Source organism: Rousettus aegyptiacus, unplaced genomic scaffold, assembly GCF_014176215.1.
Source record: "Rousettus aegyptiacus isolate mRouAeg1 unplaced genomic scaffold, mRouAeg1.p scaffold_m13_p_7, whole genome shotgun sequence".
Classification (NCBI taxonomy): Eukaryota; Metazoa; Chordata; class Mammalia; order Chiroptera; family Pteropodidae; genus Rousettus; species Rousettus aegyptiacus.
The window spans coordinates 35,221,412-35,243,388 of NW_023416310.1; the positions used below are offsets into that span (position 1 = coordinate 35,221,412).

At 37.0% G+C, this 21,977-nt stretch overlaps 1 protein-coding gene and 1 long non-coding RNA gene across 9 annotated transcripts in view; one reads left to right on the forward strand and one right to left on the reverse strand.

The window, feature by feature from the left end:
- The window catches only part of CCDC85A (coiled-coil domain containing 85A), a 168,638-nt gene that overhangs the window by 135,183 nt on the left and 11,478 nt on the right, over positions 1 to 21,977 (forward strand). For 4 of the 8 annotated variants that reach the window (XM_036224227.1, XM_036224225.1, XM_036224224.1 and 1 more), the window contains exon 4: positions 21,115 to 21,249. The exons of the other annotated variants lie outside the window; for them this stretch is intronic. In XM_036224227.1, the coding sequence (XP_036080120.1) occupies positions 21,115 to 21,249 (135 nt within the window). The remainder of the gene's footprint in view (positions 1 to 21,114; positions 21,250 to 21,977) is intronic. 8 annotated transcript variants of the gene reach the window in all.
- Positions 16,592 to 21,977, reverse strand: part of LOC107502786 — a 78,254-nt gene continuing 72,868 nt past the window's right edge. The window contains exon 4 of the long non-coding RNA XR_004951890.1: positions 16,592 to 16,689. This is a non-coding gene — a long non-coding RNA (uncharacterized LOC107502786). The remainder of the gene's footprint in view (positions 16,690 to 21,977) is intronic.

Sequence of the window (21,977 nt, forward strand, 5' to 3'; positions counted from 1 at the left end):
TTTTATACATTATTTACTCCCCATCTCTCCCTTCCCCTCAGCCCCTCACAGTCACTGTTCTATTCTTCTATGAGTTTGACTATTTTAGATACCTCATGTAAGTGGAATTGTGTGGTCATCTTTTTGTTACTAGCTTATTTCACTTGGCATAATATTACCCTATGATACAGCAATCTTTTGGATATTTATCCAAAAAGAATTAAATCAGGCTCTCAGAGATATCTACACACTCATGTTCACTGTAGCAGTATTCACAATAGGCAAGGTGTGAAAGCAAACTAAATGTCTATCAACAGACGAATGGGTAAAGGAAATAAGATATATACACACAATGGAATATTAGCCTTAAACAAGACGGAAATCCCTCAATATGTGACGTTAGTGAATGTTGGAAATACTTTTTTGAAAGTTGGTACAAATGATTGTTAAAGATCACCTGAACTTAGGGTATTCTTTCTTGAACACATAATGTGAACACTTTTTACAGGTTACGTGTAAAAATATTTCAAAGGATTGCATCTAACCTCTCATAACACATGTAATGCTAAAACTGCTCAGACTGGTCTGTCAGCTCCATTATGTACATATTTAATGTGGTATGTCCCTAATGAAGATTGTGTTACTTAAATGTAGTTGCTAGCTATTAAATTTATTAATTTTTAAATCCAATGATATAGTCATTCACAATGACATAAGTAGGCATTTATGAAATAAGACCAAATATTGTGTGAAATTTTGTTGTAAGGAATTTTATATCAAATTGAAAAGAAACATACCTATTCCATCTATACATTTACATATAAACTTTATATGGATAAAGAATCTGATTTCCAAAGTTGGATAGAACTTTACATGTCACCCTGGACAACACTCTCATTTAGTAAAGGAATATATGGGTCACAGAGGTTGGGAGTATAGTTCTGGCCACCAGCTAATTAAGGGCAGACTCTGACCAAGATGTAGGCGTATTCAGTGTTCTTTCTAGCATACACACAGTGCCTCCTTTAATCACTTCATACTATTAATGCAATTCAGTGTCATTAGGCTGATAAATCTATTTTTATCTTATTGTCAATTCTTTCATTCGCACATCTTAAAAATTAACATTGGATCTGCTTAGCCATCTAAGATTTCTTAGACATTTATTCTATTTCTACTTTAAGGGAAATAGTCTATTTTTTTTTAGAGCTATGGTATCTATCATTAATGAAAAAATGCATTTTATAGAGTCTTCTCTCTGACATATTTTAAAAATACTTCAGAATCAAAGTTTTATTGTACAAACATATACCCACATCTGCATGAAAAATTCATACTTAACAGAATGTAGTGAGAGAGAGAGCCTTTTTGTTCAGAGCGAGTTGGAGGGAGTGGGTATGGGAAAGAATAGTTACCGTAGCAGTTTTTAAGCTATACACCTATGAAATTTGGTATTTTCGCTCAAATTCAAAAACCTTGCTTAGATCTCATTCCATTGTCCTTTTCTTGATGGTCATCTTACCTTGGGAGTGACTGGAGTTCTAATAACACACACTGATGAAGAAATGAATTACAACTCAGTGACTGTAAGAGATATTCCTGTATTCAAAGCACATTGTGGGGCAGAAGACAAGTCAAACCTAAAACTGGCTAACCACATGGAAATAAGGATGCATAGCCCTGGGGGAAGGGTACTGATTACAGCCAGGGAAGATGGAGAGATGTAACCCTGGGTGAGGGAGAAGTCTACCTTATATTTAGGGCCATGATAGGTGGTTCCAAAGGCGTTCTTAGGTGATTGGCAAATGAGGCCATTTTGATTAACACTTGGCTGCTATGTAATTCTTTGCCTAGTGTGCATGTGCTTACCCAGAATTCTGTCTGTTATAATTAGATTCCTGAACTTCCAGCATAAACATAGTAGTATAATGAAGCTTAAAGTCATAGGCAAATTAGGGTAGTACTTTCCGTGCAGGGGTCTGTAGCTGGATTAGGCTAGCTAAGATTATGACCCTCCTTTCCTTTGTCTCTGAGGATGCAGGAGGAATTCTCTAATTACCAATAGGGTGTTCTTTGGGTAGTCTCTAGGCTGAGCTCCTATTCCTTTGTCCCTCCTGTCACAGGATTTTTAATTCAGACCTTGCCAATACGTTTATGTACTATAGCTACAACAAAGTCTATTGAGCTAGAAAATAAAGTAGGTGATACAGAAAACCTGAGGATTACCCTTTGAAGACATTAGTCTCTATTCTGACAGAAAGATGACATAAAAACTGTTTTTGAAAACTATTCTCACTATTGTGTTGACTTTGGATTTTGCATCATTAGAGGGCTTGAGACATGAAACATGCAGTTTACAGAGATGCCAAAGTCAGTTAAGTACATTTGTTAAAAGCCGTACTGGGAGATCTGTTCCCTTCACCCAGTGCTCTGGCACTTGTTTGGAAAGCACTCTGTATCCTTTGTGCCCTGGAGACCCTCTCTAAAACAAACCACCTACCTCTTGAGATCAACATTTTAGAGACATTTGCAGAGTCCGTAAAGGATCCCTGACCTGCCTAGTTCACGTGCCTGCCCCTGTACTGTGGATGCAGCAGACGGGTTTGAGCCACGACAGTCTGGAACACCACTGAGTGGGCCCCTTTCAGCAAGTGTTTGTATTTCTCTTCTGTTAGCACACAGATAAGGGTCTAATTTTAGGAATGGGAATGAAAAATCTCCCTCTTGTGTAATTTGGTTATAATGTGGCCTCACAATGCTGTCTTCCAGTGCACTGGGAAAGAGATAGGGCCATTTCCAGGGCAGTTTCTGAACAAAGGAAAAGAACCTGTCACCATTGCCAGAAGTGTTGAGGGGCGTGCACAGGAGCTAAAACTCGAGCTTCTCACTTCCATGGCAACACAGCCCAGGTTCAGTGTCACATCTCTAAAAGGTTCCCTCACCTGTGTGCTCACTGCAGGTTACCACTGAGTGGGGCAGACAGACTGGAGGGTTCTCTCTCCACATGGATTTCCTTCCTGTGCTTTTCTTTTTTGCTGTGGAGATGTTTATTTGTGGCTGTTATTCTTTCTCCTTGTCACATTTTCTGACTTTATATTTTACAAGCCATTTTTGTCTTATAGGGTCATAAATATATGGCTCTTATGGGGTCTGAATTGCTCCCCCCCCCAAAAAAAATGTTATTAACTATTGCACAAAAAGCAAGCACAGAATAATGCTTTGCAGGATGCTTAAAGCACATTGTAGTATTAAATTGTTATCTGCATGGAAATTACCATTCTGGTCTTCCTGAGGGGTAATTTGTGCAAAACTTTTTTTTTCATGGATAGCAACTCTATGTTGCATAATCTGAGTAGAATCTGGATATTACTGATAGGAGAAAAAAAGTTAAATCCATTAAGGGTTGGCTGCTGCTGAAGTTACAGTTGGGAAAAAATTGACTCCACCAGAAGAATAGTGCTTGTGGATTACCATTTTCTCTAAATCACCATGATTTACATAATCAAAGAAAAAAAAAACTTTTATATATAGTTCAATAGAGTTTTCAGAGGACAGATGGGAGCTACACAAGTGGTGTGGGTGTATTGGAATAAGAGACAGATATGGAAAATAAATTTATGGGGAAAAAGTCATGCTGGAGAACCTAAATAAATGGAGACTGGATTAAGGGAAAAGCTGAAGGCCATCAGAGAAAATGCTGAAGAGAGTAAAATTCATTGGAAAAACGCCTAAGGCAACATGGAAGATTCTCAAAGTGAGATTTACAACATTCTGTGATCCCCTCATGCTTGGAGGGTTCTTGTTTGAGAATATTGGATATGTGAATAGAAATAGCCATTCTAATGAGAAAAATAGGTGAAATAGAAATATAGCAGAAAATAATAGGTATGCCACTTTAGCTTATTAATAGAATTATTGAATTTAAAAAGTACTCAATTATTAAGGGCCATGGTATCAATAATTCATATTTAACAGTGTTGCCTTTTTAATAGCTACAGTGGCATGTTAATCTATCACTAGGGCATATTAAACTTTTTTATTTGTAATGGCAATAAAAATAGCATTTTTGTTACCTGTCCTTGGCAGAATTTGTCACGAAAAAATTATGAGACTCTCTCAGCATCAAGTTTTGCTGTGTAATAATATTTGCTAGAATCATAGATATATGAATGAGAAGCAATATGGAGGAATATTTGGGGGAAATCTGAGATGGAACTACAAGAGAAATTAATGTTGCCTTGTCAGATGGTTTTCTACTCTTCTTTTGCTTTTCTAAAAAAAAAAATTCCAATGTCCAAAGTTAAAGTTACAGATGAAATAATCTTTCTGTTTCTAATAGGGTAAGGAAACAGGCTCACAGAATGGGGTGGAAAATATAGTGCAGTGTTTGATTTGGGAATTAATGCAAATTCTATTGAAATTTGGGTATCAGAAAAGCAGGAAATTGTAGAAACTTGGCGTAGCTGAAGCTTAGATGCTGAGGTTCCTGTTTGAGCACAGTCTCATTTGCTCTTCCTTTCCCGCTGGAGGTCACTACCTCTATGACTGATGTAAAAGAGGCATCTAAACCATGCTGTCCTCTTTCTGGTTCAGACCTTTCCTACAATGCGGTTTAGGCACATTTCATTTAAAAGCACTTCTAGTTTCTTTCTTTGCTGTAGCCTGAGCAAAGTAAACATGCTTACAACACATAAAAATTAAAGTTAGTGCCTCTCGATAGTTGGTAGTTACCTATATCTTCTAAATACAAAGTAGACAAATATAAATTTAATCTAGGCAGTATTTATATTGCCTAAATATAAATATACTATAATCAATGTAATAGAGACAATTATATTCTGTGACAAAATAAGACACTTTAAATAAATTTCCAAGTGACTTAAGACTTTACTAATTATACTGAAAAAGCTATCATTATGTGAAAAATAAGCAAAATATAACTGAGTCACTTTGGAAATCTGAGACATAGCCATGACTTTGGACTCAGTAAGTAATCAAGTGATTAAAAGAGGCACTGTGAATGTTAGAACGAACCCTGAACAAGGATAACAAGAACAATGTGTTGGTCTGATTGCTGTCAGTCCTGGATGATACCTCTAACCTCTGTGAGCCTCATACACCTTGACCTTGAAAAAGACAGTTGTGCTAGGAGACGACTATCTAGAAAAAGTAGGTTTATGTGGAATGTACACACAAAATAGGTGTACCCTTTTTTGTTTTGATATAAAATTCCTTAAAACTACAACTTTACACAACACTGGGTTTTTTATTTGTAAGTGCTGACTTATGTCATTGTGGGTTATTGCATCTCATTGGATTCTAAAGTTAAGAAAATTTCATCAGATAGCTATTAAATTTATTTAAGTAACATACAGTCATGAGTATGTATCTTTGAGACTCTTCACATCAAATACACATATAGTGGGGGCTCACATACTAGTCTGGACAATGTTAGTGTATGGGTATTTTGACAGTTAATATGCAGTCCCCTAAATGTATTTTTATTCATTATATTAAATTACGTGTAATATAAAGGCATAGTTTTTCTTAACAATATACTTATTTAAAAATAAGATGAGCATGATAAGTCCTTTGGGTTTCTCTCCGGTCAGGTGCAAAGTCCTCTGTTCCTTATTATTAAGTGTGGTTCCTTCCAACCCTGAATATTCTGAGCCCAAGGATAAAAGAAGGCTTGTGTCCATGTCTTATATCCATGCAAAGTTACCAAGTCCCAGAATGAGGGGTCTTTTCTGAAGAACAAATATATCCAGTGAAGACTGAGTGAGTTCTATCTAGGGGTAGAGAGCCCACAGGAGGTGTGGATGGAAGGTCCTCACTACCCTGTGAGCACAACGCTCTTTGCTCTTTTGTGGTTTCTGTGGTATCTTCCAGGCATCCTGGAGGTTCACTTTAAATCCAGTTTGTAAACACAATATTTCAAAGAGAGCCCCAAAGTATGAAGTCTTATAACTTTTAGAAAATAGAGTGTTATTAGGTGCCATTATTTGAGAAGGAAATGCCTTTTAAAAGTTGATATAAATCATAGTTAAAGCTCACCTGAACTTAGGCTATTCTCTCCTGAGTATATAAACTATTGTAAAAAATTTTTAAATCACATGTAAAACTATTTCAAAGGATTTTATGTGATAAATAGAGACATGACATTTCACAGAGAATTTTTAAAACTGTGATGAAAGAAAATAATATAGGATATGTTATAAAATTAATTTTTATTTACTTCTCATTTATACCAAAACAATGTGTATTCTTTATTTTAAAATGTAACATTTCAGGAATTACATACTGAGATAGCCAAAATAAATTACTGTGGGGGAAAAAAGACATGAGCTAGCATACGTTAGTTTTTTGCACTGTGACTTGACAGAATAAGAGTCCCTCCCTGCATACAAATTGAAGTCACATTTACTTGCGATACACAGAAGGAACAATGTCCAGAGGAAGAAAACATATTTTGCAAAGGTATCTGATTCATTGGATTCATTCCATAGACTAAAGCATCTGAAATAATAGCCAGCAAGAAGCAGACTGGGCCGTTCTTTAGATGTTCTTGTTGACATAGAGAATGAAAGAGAAATTGTGGGCCATATACTGTGAGACAGTGATCAGTGTCACTTTTATAGTTTATGTAGAGCTTTTCTGTAGTATCTTTTAAATTGTGTGCCATCAAGGCTGTATAACCTGGTAGTATGTTAACATTCGAAGATAATTAAAGCAGGTGTAGGGAAGCACTAGGAAGAAGAGAGCATGTGAAACACAGACTTTGCCCTGTTTTATGACTCAAGGGCTTTTGGTGGCTATAGGTAAATCATCCTTAGTAGAAGTTTATTTTAGAGTTTTATTCTAGAAATTCTACAGAGTAGTTCCTATATTAATAAATAGGGTAGAGTATTTTAAAAAAACAGACCATGAACATTTTTAAATATTGCATTACCTAAAGTAATGGATGTGTTTACTCAGGCCACTTGTGTACAGACTGGTGTCACAGGGATGGAATCAGTTCTCTTAGCCCTACGAGCCTACCTTTGGGAGCTGCTTCCTCCTCAAGTATGTAGGTTTTCCTGAAGTGTGGTCCTGACTTGGGCTGTTGACTGGCTGCTATAGCAATGTCTGGCCATTCTCCATGGCTCCCAACATTTTGTGGGCAGAGAAAATTACCACTCCTGCTCGGGTGCTACATTGCTTCAGGCCCAAAGCCTATAGAGAAATTACTCCTTACAACAGGGTTCTAGTGTCAAGCCCAGAAATGGAGGTGGGAAGGCAGAGTTACTATTAGTAAAGCGACAATCCATTCAGAGATAGTTCCTCCCTTTTAAAAGTACTTTAGTTATCCTTGATTCCAGTGTATTTACCTGGTTAGATTCTTTCCTTTGGGAGAGTTTCTCAAACTTCTCCGTCCCTTAGATACTTGTGATTTCAGAAGTGCCCAGCTGAGGCACACAAATGATCAAAGTCCTCTTTCAGAATTTTTACCTTGAGATTTTTGGAACTTCCATAATATAAGTTAATGGACAGAAGCAAGTTTTGAATTATTTTTTTTAAGAGAAAAATAAAACACGATAAGGAGGCAGCCAACCTACTTAAACTCTTGGACTAATTATTTTGGTCATTTTATTCACCTAGCTATTGCTCTTAGAAGTTATATTAGAAAACAGATTGAATACAGACATAATTGATCACAGAAGAAATGTAAATCTGGCTCAAATGTATTACAGCAGATAAAAGAATTTGGTACGCTCTTCTTCACCTAAAATGCCTCTCATTTGCAACAGAACGACATGTGAGGCAGAAGTTCTAATGTTTGACAGATAACAAATAATAAACTCGGGACCAGATGGGAGCCGTCCTGGACTTTTATAAAAGCTGGCTCTAAGAAAGGAGGCTTTTTAATAGCCAAGATGTATCAGCTGTTTTGACACTGAAGGCAGATGTGTCATCATGTCAAAAAGAAGGAAGGTTTTTATTTAAACATTTTCATATGGCTATGAAATTTAACATCTATTACTACAGAAACCTAATAAAAGAAAAATATAAAATACATACTCAGAAATAAATCAAAATTCCAGTAAATATGGTCACAAATAATTGTGTGGGAATGCTAGGTCTTTGTTCTTTTGGGTGCCAAGCTTGTACTGAGTGCCAAGAGTTAACAGAAGCTATGGTTAGAACTTGGATAACATCTTTCTGACAGTTTTAGACAAAGGGGGCTTTAGCAAGCTTTGCATCGTGAATGTGTTTTCTGTGTGACCAGCCTCATTCACTGTCCATTCCCTGTTCCCAACCACTCCTATTTTAATACGGGCCACCTTAACCAGCCAAACAAGTCCTGCAAATGGTGAGATAGTTGGTGATGGCAGCTCAGGTTCTTTGCCAACTTAAAAGGACTTTGGAGAGGTCTGTTTAAGACTGGACTCTCTAAATGGTCACTTGTGAAAAAGGTGGCTCATGTGGCTGCTCATTTTTTTGAAGAGGATTCTCTTGGTTAGAGAAACCAGTTATATTGCACCTTTGGCACTTGAGAATGAAATTGAGATGGGCACGAGAGCTGTAAGCTGCCCCTCCAGTGTTTTTCACTTAAAATAAGTACCTTGCTCAGGATCTTGATATTGACAAAGTTCTTCAGAATCAGTCATGAGAATATGATAAACTTTCTTTCAATTCTGGGTGGTTTCTCAGGGCTATAAATTGATGCCATAGTAATTTAGGAATAACTAAGATTTAATTGGTCTTTAAACCAGTAGAAAATGTTCAGTGTTATCCCATTGATTTTCAATACTTTTTGCCTTATGAAATTATGCTTTTTTTAGATGTATCTTTTACGTTAATTGAAGACTTCAATCCTACTGGCCTTAATTGTTTAGAATCTTAAGGCTTTAGGGCCCAAGGAGAGACGCTATTGGTCATGAAAAAGGCAGTATTTATTCTTTTATTTTTATGTGCTATATTTTTCTTTTACACGATGGGGTTGCAACCTGAAATGAACCTTTCTCTTTATGAGAAACATAGCTTAGGGCGTAGCAGGATGGATGATTTATAAGATCTGTAACCCTTACAGCTAGGTCTGCCTCAGGGTGTAGACAGTGCACACGATGGGATAATTGTGTCACCCAGTCCACCCTGGAAGTCTATTTTTGTCACAAGCACAAACTACAACTTGAGTATCAGCTGAGGTATTGGATTTTGGAGCAACAATGAGACCATCTTGATGCTGAACTGATTTCCCGGTTTGACCCTGGCCCCTGTGATTATCTATCTCTGTTTCACAGGGGAGAGAATGTCCAGTGATGTGTGGAGGCATAGTCTGTGTCCAGATTTTCTGCTATCACTAGTTGAGTAATTTTTTCCTCCTGAAACCTGTCTTGTGGCTAGAGTGTGTTTCTCTTGAAGCAAGATAGCAGTGAAAACACCATCACACCACCACCATCCAAATCAAACCTCTAGTGTATGAGGTATCATTGGGGTCTGGACTGGGAATTAGCCAAGAAACACTGTAGTTTCTAGTCCATCTGTTTCGCTATTCACTGAGAGATTTCATCCCTCTAATGATGATTTCTCAGCATGGGAAGATCTCATCCTTTTATCAATCTTAAGGACACTGGTAGCCTCTATATAAATGATTACACAGGAAAGAATATTTGTCTACTTATCACTTCTGATTCAATTATAGTTTCTCTTTAAGCCACTTGCCTCCTTCTCCAGAATCTTCTCAGACCATTCCGGTCTGCAGTGACCTTTTCATCCTCTATATCAGGGGTTGGCACTTTTTTAGTAAAGGACCAGATAACATTTTCAAATTCGTGAACCGTATGTGTGTTGCAACTATTTTTATGTCAGCAGTTGTAGCAACAGAATATCTGAACATAGCCACAGTAAACATCTAAGTGAACGGATGTGTCCGTGTTCTAATAAAACTTTTTTTTCTAAAACAGGTGAAAGGGGCTGGATTTAACTCTGGCAGTTGTTTACCGATCCCTGCTCCACACAAAAATAATTTGTCAATTACTTGGGTTACCTTTTTTTTTAATTTGATCTTCATCTTGTTACATAATTTTTATTTGTACATAAGGAATTTATTACACACAAGTACTTTTTTCAATAAGTATTATTTATTTTTTCATTGGTTTAAGTTCTTTTGTCCTGTCATACCCAAACTTGCCCTAAGTTATCAGGGTTTTGAAATGTGCTGTGATCGAACCAGAGGAGTAGATAGGCAAGAGGCAAAAGTACTTTTTTCCTAACAGACCATTTGGGATGAAAATTTGTTGGCGATGAAGATGGTTGCATTTAACTTGAAAAGGCAAGTCCTCTCAAACAGGAAAGACAATTGTTGTGGAACTGTCGGATAGTAAATTCGTACTTTTCTGAAAGACACATGTATGGTGACTGAAGCTGTACTTCAGCAAGTGATTATGTTGCTTTTGTGTCTTGGTGATTCTTGCATGTCGTAGAGAGATTGCTAAGAAGATAACATGGGGCAGGCGTGTCTCTAAAATAGATACCACGTGGCTGGTGGCTTGGAGAAAACATGAATTTCTATATAGACAAGTGCAATTTTAATTCATTTTTATCAGTGAATGAGGAGGTCAGAAATCAATCATCCTTTTCCCTCAAACGAGGGCATTTCAAATGAGAAATTGGGAGATCACTGGTAAAAATGAAGTGAATTCTGTGTTTTTGGGGTTCTTCATATTAATGTTCTCTCATGGTCATTCTTTGTCAAATACATAGTTTTTAATTATGGTATATGTGTGTGTGGAAAGGAAAAGAAAGAGAAGAAAAGCCTTCAGTTGGGTGTTTACGCAGTGTCTCTTCATCGGGGACCTGCAAGGTGCTCTGGAAGGAACAGAGGAGAGCAAAGGATGGTTTGTGTCTCCAGGATGTTTCTCATGGATCAGGATGAGGCCTATAAGAAAGTGAGAAGGATCCTCACTAGGAGTAGAAGAGAGCTTAGAAAGAGCCAGATGTATTCTTAGTGCTTAGGTGGTGACCGATGGCAACCTGGCAATTATCAAGCCTCTCTATAGCACTTATTTCCAGAGGGCTCTGCAATCAGATTTATTAGTCACCCTTCACAGCCACCACATGAAGCTAATTGACAACTTCTGCATTTTAGCATTGAGGACAAGTGACTTGCTGAGGGTCAGGCAGTGAGTAGATTATGGAGCTCATTAGTCTCTGGGTCATTTCTCTCGAGTAGGCAAAATAGTTTTTACTTTTTTTTGGTCATTTTTTTTTTTAAGACAGTTCTAGCCAGTGTTGAAAGCTTATTACTTCTGGTTAACCTGATTATTTTCCAGGATGATATTATTGCAAAAATTCCAGTTTTAAAAAAGTTTCTTTTTAAAATTTGCCTTTCCTTAAGCTTTTTGATGTCATTTTTCAGAATTTCTCAGTCAGCTTTTTAGAGAATTTTAGCTGTGTGTATTTTAAAGTTTAGCCAGGTCCTTTACTTGGGTAATGCTCTCAAAATGTTGGCCCCTTTATTACTCTCACATCCTTCACCCAGAATCTTCACAAACATAAAAAATTTTAAGCAGGCACACTTGATTTGTGGCATTAGCTGTGGTCAGATTTTATATGGAGGGATGAAGGTAAAATTATTCTAAATTTCAGTTATTTATTCTATCTTTTATCCCCAGAATCTAGGCTAGACAAAAGCAGTGATCTTGCTATTTGGAATGAAATTTGTTAACGTTTATCATTAGATGGGTACAGGGATATTCATTTGATGGGAAGTAATTAGTCAGCTTCCACTGCTATATTATAACTAAAATAGCCCTTAACAAATATGGAATGGGATTTCTGTAGGTCATTGGAGGATGTCTTGGCCACTCATGCACTATTTCACCCCTTGGATAGTTTATGTGTCTCTTATGTAATGATACTGTTTTAGACAATGGGTAAACAGGCTTGAATAAAAAATTTATGCAGCTTACATTTTTGTAGATGAATCATGATTAAAAAAACATAAATATGTCATATCCAGGAGTGATAATCACTATGAAGAAAGCAGAAGCAGGGTACAGAGTGACATCTAAAGGGACCATAAGGAAGGAAAGGAATATGGCTGGAAAAGAGCATCACAGGAAGCAAGAACAGCAGAGACAAAGTTTTAGGTAGGAATGAATGAACTAGTTGTGTTTGAAAAAACAGGAGCAAGAAGGCTACTGTGGCTGGAGCAGTGAGTGAGATGGAGAGTAACCAGAGATGAAGTCAGAGAGACAAGCAGGGAACAACAGACCCCACAGGCTTGTAACCATGGTTAAGTGTTGGGATTTGGGTCTGAGTTGATGGAAAGCCATTGGAGGAGTTGGGCAAGGGTACGATATCATCTATTAACATTTTCAAAAGATCACTGTCAATGTTGGGTAGAGGCCAGACTGAGGAAGGTAGAGGCAGGAAGTAGGGACAGACATAGGGATACTCAGTAGGAAGCTAGTTTGGTAGTCTAATAAGAGGGCTAGTTTGGTAGTCTAATAAGAGGGCTGATAGTAGCCCGAACTAAATAGTAGGAAGGAGATGGTCAAGAGAGGGGTTGGATTCATATTGAATTTTGAAGTCGAACTGAGAGTGCTGTATGATAGAAGTAGAATACAAGGAGAAGAGACCCCGTATGACTTCATATGTTGGGCACTGACAACCAACCCCTGGAGGGACTGTTCACGCAGACCGGGCAATGAATGGCAGCCCAGTGTGGCGGCCCTGGGGAGACTCCAGGATGACTCCTTCATTGGATCTAAGCAACTGCATCATCATTATTAGTGCTATTTACTGAGATGAGGGAGACTAGGAGAAACAGGTTAGGAGGTACACAGGGGTCCAATTCTATCTGCATGGTAAATCTGAGATGTTGGACATCTCCAAGGAGATGTCACATACAGAGTTATATATATATATATATATACTTCTGGAACACAGGGGAGAAGTCAAAGTTGGAGATAAAAATTTGGAAAAATACATGGCTATAGGACTGAATTAGGATTTCCTGTGAATGAGTATTGAGAACAAAAGAGAAGAGGTTTACGGATGTGCCCTGAGACACTCTAAGATTTAAAGATAGGGAAGGAGAAAGGAGGCGAATGCAGACTGAAAGGGGAGGCCCATTTAACATCTTTAGTCTCTCTAAATTATGGATGATTTCTGAACTTATTTTGGTAACTAATTTTGCAAAGTCATTTTATATTTCCTTTTAACCCTGATGAGTCCTAGACTTCCTTTTTGAATATTATTTACTTAAATGAGCATATATAGTTTGAATCCAAAAATCTTGTTTTCCATAGCAAATTAACATATTTTTAAATAAGTTATTTTTTTTTCCTTCCTAGTAGGAGTTGTTTGTGGAAATAGAGCTCATGCCTTCACGATGCTTCTTCATGTGTTTGGTTGGTATTGTCACTAATGGGAGATTTCATTTCTCCTGCTGGTGAATTTACTGTTACCACGTATTCAGAGGCTACACTGCCTAGATCATTTTGTCCACTAATGTTCTTGTAAACCTTTAAGCATGAGATCACTGTGAATGCTCCAAGATAGAGCTTTCAACAAATGGGCTGGGTGGAGCTGCAGTCTAAAAAGCAGCTATACTTGTTTGTATTATTAACACATCTCCTAGAGAGGTAGCTGCCCTCGTATGAAGCTGACTCTTTCTGCCTCTGTCGACCTCTTTGTTATCATGATCTTCCCATTTTGTGTGGGGGCTTTGTACACTGGAATACTCCTTGAAGAAACTGAAGACCCTTTCTTTTGCTAAATCCAGGGCAGCAAACAATACCTCACAGGGTAGTATTTCTTAGTCAACATGACACACATTTATCTTAAAAAGCTGTTTAGTCCCTAGTGCTCTAGCTCTGCACAAGTCTTCCACTGGTCCCTGACAGAGGGCCACAGTATGTAACACGATCATTAATTGGCTCAGTTCTGCAAACCGAATGCAGTGTTGATCAGCATGACTTTTTTGCTTTCGTATCTACATTGGCAATGCAGTTCCTTGCCCTGACTCAGTTCTACTCATGACCCCAGCATCCCCCTTGTTTATAAGCCCGAGACCTAGAAGTATTCAGGTACCTTCCTCTCAGCAACAATACAGTAAACTTTTATTATGGAACGTCCACCTAATTGGAAAGCCTTTTAGATGTATCATTCTTTTTTCTTCTATAAGTTTCAGTGTTTCTCACTGAGAATTGTATGTAAAAGAATTGTTAATAAAAGATAAGAATTAAGCCCATTAACCCATTATCTAGAAACAGAATGTATATAAACCTAATTGTCCACATTTCTTACCTATCGTTTAACAGATAAATGTATTTTTCTAACCAGGACTTCATTGTTATTCTTTGTCAGCTGTCACTCTGACTACAGAGATACAGGGTGTTTGCTGTCTTAGCCCATTCAGGATAGTAATTCTTTTCTTCCTGGGGTTTGCCCTCTCTAATTCTTGTAAACTGGCATCCTGCTAATCTCTGTAATTACTTTTTTTTTTTCTGAGAACTATATATGTGTTCGAGTTTCACCTGGAGTAAGAGGTATTCCACAATTATCTTCCTTCCAAGAACACTGTCTCATCAGATATTTTCAACATGGCATGAAGTTAAAATCATTATGATTTAAATATTTTGCAAAATATTTTATATGTCTGAAGAAACCCATTTGTCTAGGTACCTGTGAGAATGATGATTTGGGGCTTTATAAATTGTTAATTGCCTCTTTGATTTTAAAATCCAATGGAGTCAGATGTATTCCTTTTCCTGGCATTTCCTGTCCTGGTTAATGACATAGCCATTTAGCTGGTACCCAGCCTGAGGGCTAGGAGTCGTCTTGGCTTCTTCCTTTAAACTCATTGCCTACATTCAAATAAACATTAGGGTTCATAGGGTCCTGTCTTGTAATCCATTAGTATCATCTTTTCTATTCTTTCTGCAATCGTCCCGTGTAGGCAGTGAGTAATCATCTTTCACTTCTTTCGTAATATCCTAATTTGACTTGTCCTACCCAAATCATTTTCCACATTGCTACAGCAATCTTTAAAACACAAATTGTGTCTTGTCACAACTCATGTCTCAGCAGAAAATAAATTTCAAATCCTTCATATGGTTTAGAAGAGTCTCTGTGATCTGACCCCTGCTTTTCATGTCAGCCTCACGTCTGTTACTCTGTCCCTCATGTTCTGGGCTCATGTCCTTCTGGACTATTTCTGTTTACCTGAACAAGATGACTAAAATTCAGATTCTCTGAATTGAAACTCCTTACCGCCTCTATTGTGACTCCACAGCCTATAATCTTAGACATTATTTGGCATAATAAATGAGGAGTATGAATAAATATTACCTTCTGGTTTCTTTAGCTGGGAACACCTGATAATTATAGATTGGCCTACACTTCAGCTGAGAATCCTATCCTTTTTGATGACTTTTTATTTTTACCACTTAATATTTGGTACTATATGATGATTTTGATGGGAATCAGTGTATACTTTGGATGCCTCAGTAATAAAGCCTATTTCTACTTTTGTTCTGCTAACCATCCCCAGTGATTGTTTCAGTCAGTTTTAACATATTTGAGCTTCACTGTAGCTTTAGAAATAGAAGTGATTCAAGATTTTCAGGATAGTTTTATTTTACTTGAATAATAGCAATTGACTGAGAGAGATAAAAACAGTGGGAATTTAGTCTATGCTTGAAGTGTGTAGACTTGCTAAATATGGATCACCACAAAAATGAGTTTCACTTATTTCAGCCTGTTTTACTTTAGTTCCTTGACAAATAGTTAAGTACCTACTAATTACCAAGTACACAGACACACAAGTAAAGCATTTACACAACTACTTCTGAGATAGAGGAAAAGCCACAATCTTACACATAAATTTTGATCATCCATTAGTATATTGTTAATCTGTGCAAATAGAGTGCTAGTCATCATGATCACAGAGATAAGTCGAGGACAGTGACCTCAAGGGGCTCTTTGATATATGAAATATTACTATAAAATGTGATATGGCTTAAAACCGAGCTATGAAAGAGTCTTCTCAGCTCACTTAAAGGTGAGTGGTCAAGGTAATTACACCCATCTGTAAAACAATGAATAGTAATTTACATGATCATGACTTTTTCAGCAGAGTCAAGAGTGAAGCAAGTATTTTAGAAATATATTTCAAGATGAGAGGGAAAATGTGAATATGAATATAAATGTATAAGAAACCAGAACCAAGAGAATAACATCTTGGATCACCCTGGTGTGGGACAAGAAAAGCATCACTAGAACCCAAACCCCAAAAGCAAGCACAGGAAGCTAAACTCTTCTCTTGATAAGATAACTGTATTTAGCTGGAACCCTACTGTGTTTCATTTATAGCTGACTCATATAGTACTCCAGTGAGCTGTCAGTAATTCTCAACAAATTCCTTAGGCTACTTTGCAAAATCCCAAGTCTCAAAATCTTTGTGATATCATTATAGATGCAGACTTTAACTGCCACAGCCATAGTTCTATGCCTGGAGTGGAGAACACTGAGCACAGAGCTGATGTTCAGCTGGTGTGCACCAGTTCTTCTGTATCAGTTATTAATATTAACACACACTCTTCTGATCCTCCCGAGAGCCCTGGGCGATTCCAACCATCCCAACCCTCCCCGGATTTCCTGGATCTGCTCGCAGCCCAGAGCTTCATGAGAAAAACACAGAAGGAGACTTTTAAGGCCCTAAACCAAAAAGAAAAAAAAGATCATTATGGAGTATAAATTATTGAGAACAGCACCAGGCCCACAGTTAGTGTCTTAATAGATATTAACATTAACATGTAGTGGGAGCTCATAGTAACTGGTCTTAATCTTTTAATTGATGGCATTTAGAGTCCTAACATGTAATAGGAACTTAGTAATTGAGAGCTGTTATGACTAAGACATGCCCTCAAGGAGTCCTCTACCTACTAAGAAGACAAACGTGTAAACAGACTGTAACTCTTAGACATGAGTGAAGGAGAGAATGGTTATTGTTCTGATCCAGATTTCTCTCTGAGTTCCCGCTGCACGTCACATGGTGCTCTCATCTGCATGTGGGACGTTCATGTGTCAGGGCCCTCACTTCTACTTGCTGGCAATTCTATTTTTTCCTAGTGTGACTACTTAAAGTTAAGTGTGGAATCTTTACCTGTTGTGTTGCTAAGGAAGCTTTATTTTCTTCCATAATTTCCACAAAGCACCTTCTGCCAATTTTATTCTCCATGGGATTGGTGTCTCGATTTTCAAGGTGCTATAGGGTGTGAATCTCTCCATTCTGAGAGTGCTTTCTTCTTTGGGCCACTGCCCTGTACCAGCCCATTTTGTATTCTGATTCTGCTAGCATTGCTGCAGTAGGATGTTTTGAGTATTTTAAATTCTATTCCTTTGTTAGAAAGAGTAATTTCCTATTTGAGGGTGGGGATATGGATGTTTTTAGACTTAGACCACTTCAGGAATGAAGCTTAGAGTTTTCTTTAAAATCATCACAAGCTCCAAATCACCTGGGCGACTTGTCCTCATATGCGAAATATGACATGGAATTGTCACCAGAAATTTTGCTTTGCAGTTTTTCAGCATAGTTCTTTCTCTACGGTGGGGTTTCTCAGCTTCAGCATTATTGACATTTTGGGCTGGATAATTCTTTGTTGTGCAGGCTGTCCTGTTGATTGTCAGACATTCGGCAGCATCCTTGGCCTCTGCCCACTAAATGCCCATAGAAACAGTCTAGTTTTGACAACTAAAAATGTGTGCAGACATTTTTGCCAAATGTCTTTCCTGGAGGGCCAAATCACCCAAAGTTGAGAGCTGCTGCTCAAAATAATAAACATGTGAGAGTAGATTGACAAACAAGTTATAAAATGTGTTGACAAGCAAAGCAAAAACATTCATTATGACAGTAAATACTTATACAGCACTTAAAGTGGGACAGGCACTGTTTTTAGAGCTTGAGCTAAGTAACCAAGCCCATAGAATGAGTTATTGTTGTATCATTATTACCTAATTTTACACGTGAGGAAATTGAGGCACAGGTTGGTCAGGCAGCTTCTGTGCCAGATCAAGAATTTGAACCTAGAGTTAATGATTTGAACTTACTGTGCTTCTTTCTTAACAAAAATTGGAATATATACCTACTATCTGGCATAGCATGGCATATTACCTCTGGTAGGTGCTTAGCACATATTTAAGTGATTAAGTGAATCTATAAATCTAGGAAATTAGTATTTTAAATTGGATAAATTAAATTTTTTTTTCTTTGCATACAACCAAGTATCCTTTATTAGAGCAAAACAGTCTCAGCATGTCTAAGCTCATTCAAAGGAATCTTTTGGAAGTTTGTCAAGGTGACCTTTAAAGTCTCTCCTAATCAGAGCTTCTATTTGTGTGCTAGTGTGGTTTTACAGTATGTCAAAATGAAAACTGGTCAAACTGAACAAAATATTATTTTCCTGATGAGATTAAGCAAAATATCTGTTCTTGCCTTATAATAAGGAAAGACTGAATTAACCCTCCCTCCTAAATTAGGTGTGGGTTCTGATGAGGTATGATGCACTGTATGATAGTCTGACCTAGCTTCAGGACTTATAAAAAATTAAACATCTTTAACTAACAGGAAACCACTTTAGCCGATCAATTTTTAGACTTCCGAAGATAGTTGGCTTCTTTTAATAGATAAGAGGGCTGGGCTCTAAAGTTTCTTACAAACGCACTACATCTGATTTATATCTGAGCCAGAAGCCTAATATAAAAACAGTATTCTGTTATTCTTGTTAAATATTTTTTTAATGTGTATTTCTGTAAAGCAAAATAATGGATACTTCCAAAGTGTTAATTTAAATAATATTACTAAAATAGCAATAAATAGAACCACAAAATAGAAACAAGGAAATTTATTCAGAAAAGCTTCATTTTGCCAATTCTCTTAAAACTCGTATTATAAATTATAAATTATTTTATTCAATGATATTATAAGTAATATATTTTCTTTTTGTTTAGATTATTTTTTTTTAAATTGAATGGTTTCATTTTTTCCTTAGTTTCAAAAAAGTCAGTTGTTTTAAGGACAATATGAGAAAATGTCCCAAATTTCAATTTTCATGGAAGATCTTCCAGCTATCATGTAATAAGAGGGATAATAGAACCAATATATTTTATCTTCTTCAGCGATACGAAGGGATACTTTTGTTTCTTTACAACATTAGAATTCAGGATTTCTATGAAGCATACTTAACCATATAGTAAGTAATCTGCACTTTACCTCCCATAGTCTCGATGCAGAGCGGTATTCTGCTATGAGCATTAGGGTGGACTGTCCTGATAGCTAAAACAGTTATATCATCAAGAGTTTATTGTTCCAAAAAAACCTGGCCCATGTATATTGCCACCCTTGTGAGATTAATACTACTATATGATCTATAATTAATGTTTTAAAAGAACCTTTTACAAGATCTTGGAAAGCATATCTATTATTTCATATTGTATATACTTTCTGAAAGTGGTAAAATAGTGTGTACATTATCTGCATACTGACCAAACAGCTACTCTTTCCAGGCATCTTCTAAATGGCTATACAAGGTGCTTTCGGACTGCACAGTTATGATAATGTACTTTGTTACGATGGAGAGGCACTGGGATTTAATCTCACTGTACCTTAAAGAATGACAGTAGGAATTCTGGTTTTACTCAGTCATTGAATCAAAAAAGCATAAGATCTGAGAGGTGTGTAAGTCCTGGAGAGAACCTAGTCCTGAAGTTAGAACTCATTTGTATAGAAATTTCATTACCCCGTAATGAAAGAACTATGCAGATTGGGGTGGGAGGTGGATTTTAAGCCATCGACCATATTATAAATTACTGGTTATAATACTTTTGATGGTGGAAATATATTAGACAGTGACATACGAAATGATTACTGAAAAAGCAGTGTTCAGATCAGTGCTATGATGAAATGATCATTATGCTCCAAGTGCAAATAGATAATTTTCTGTTACATGTGAAGAATATTTGTGACTTAATAGGTAACCGGTACTGATTGCATAGATTCAGAAAAGAGTTTTGTGAGTAGCAACCGCTGATCATCATGCTCTTCATTATTACTTAAGACCACGGTACATTTTCTTTATTGTCCGGCCTCTGAAAATTTGAGGAGAGTGAAAATTAGACCAGTACTATTCACAATAGAGCACATACTTCCAGGCATACGGGTTGCTGAGAACTAAAAAGTGATGTTCTCAATTTTTGTCTCCAAAATGTAAATACTTAGACACACTGATTTTGTGAATTTTTCATATTTTAAAAATTTCTGTTATTCCTTAGGACACAGCATTCTTAGTTAAAGGTCTTGGCGAAAGTGGGCAGGGACAGGGAATTATGTTCAAATAAGTTCATTTTGCTTCTGATTAGTTTAATAGAATTGCATAGTTTGGCCATGGAAAAATTGAAATTTAGGGAACATTTTTGTGTGTGTGTGTGTTTGTTTTAAGTTATGTGATATCTTTAGATCTACAGAAATTTGGGGATTAATTTGATAGGTATTTTGATAACTACATATATGTCCAATATAAAATAGTTATTGTAATGCAATAGTTACCTCTTAATTCATACATATTTTTTTCAATATGCTGAAATTGTACTGATAATTTGATGCAGCATCAGTTTTCCTAAGTATCACTGAATATATTGACCCAATTTATATTTATTTCTTAACAAAGGACAAAGTGCTCCCGAATGCATTTCAAATAATTTCTGTTAAGTTCTGAAGTTATACAATTTTAAATACCAGGAAGACTTACGGTAATTCTCTATTTCTCATAAGTAAAACCCACGAAATAAAGTTGTCTAAATAGCTTAATTTTTTCCTGTAATTTTAGCATTATCATCTACTACTTTTTGATAGCTTGAGAATTAGTTATACCTTTGCCAATTTTTTTTTTTTTAAATCAGTAGTAGCTCTAATAGACAAGACTTCAGTTGGTTTTTATTTTAATTTTCTCCCTAGTTACAGGTGCATGCTACAGCTTGTCATTGTGGTCATTGTGGTTCATTTCATTAAGCTTCTTGTTCTGCTTTCTTGAGACTTGGGAAACAGTATTTTTCTGAGTGATTGTACTATATTGTTCCAAATATAAGGCCACCCAGAATAGAAGGCAACCTCCAACTAGAAACAGCTCAAATATGGAGAAAGGCTGGGGGCCCAGAGCCCGGCGGGTCTTGCAGTGGTGGCAAGGGTGCCGAGGAATAGGACGATGCCTGCCCACTCTCCCGGTGAGTGAAGATGAGTCAGCTGCTGCCTTTGCTTGTGCATAACCAGATGGCTTCTGTTGCTGGAGGAAAAGTTACGCCGGGGGGTGGAGAGCAAGTCTGTATATGTGAAAGCTGCTGTGTGTCTAAGTCTCTGGAGGGGAGTTGGGAGTACAGTTATCTTCAGTGTTTTTTTTTTTCCTGAACCTGAGGGTGAAAGTTGAGTAATCCCAAATGCTGGAAAAGAACAAAGGTACCCTGCACCTTTCATGAACAGGAGTTTAAAAGGCCAGTGGACATGAAAATGAATTGTTATGACACCACCACGGTGGCTCTAGCCCGGCCCAGAAAAGTTTCCCTTGCCCTTTCAAACTGACCGCTGACCCAAGAGATAGTGGTCTACTTATTCTATGATCATGTGTAGCTTTAAAACAAGCCACCGCAACGTTGCGAGTCACATTTCCAATTTTATTAAGATTTTCCTCTTTTTAAATACCTGTCTCCTGAGCCAGAGAAGTTATAATTTAAATGAACTCCAAGAGACTCTTTAAAATAATTTGTTATATTGGTATTTCACTCAGTAGCACAGTTTTAAAACTATTTCAGTGAAAACGTACTAGTCAACTGAGAGTGTGTATTGATTGAACCTAGATAATTCTCCAAATATTGGTCTGATTCTACAAAACACATAGAATTCTAACCTTTTCTTTGATAGTGACTAAAGGAGATCTGATAGAATGAGGTACTTGATT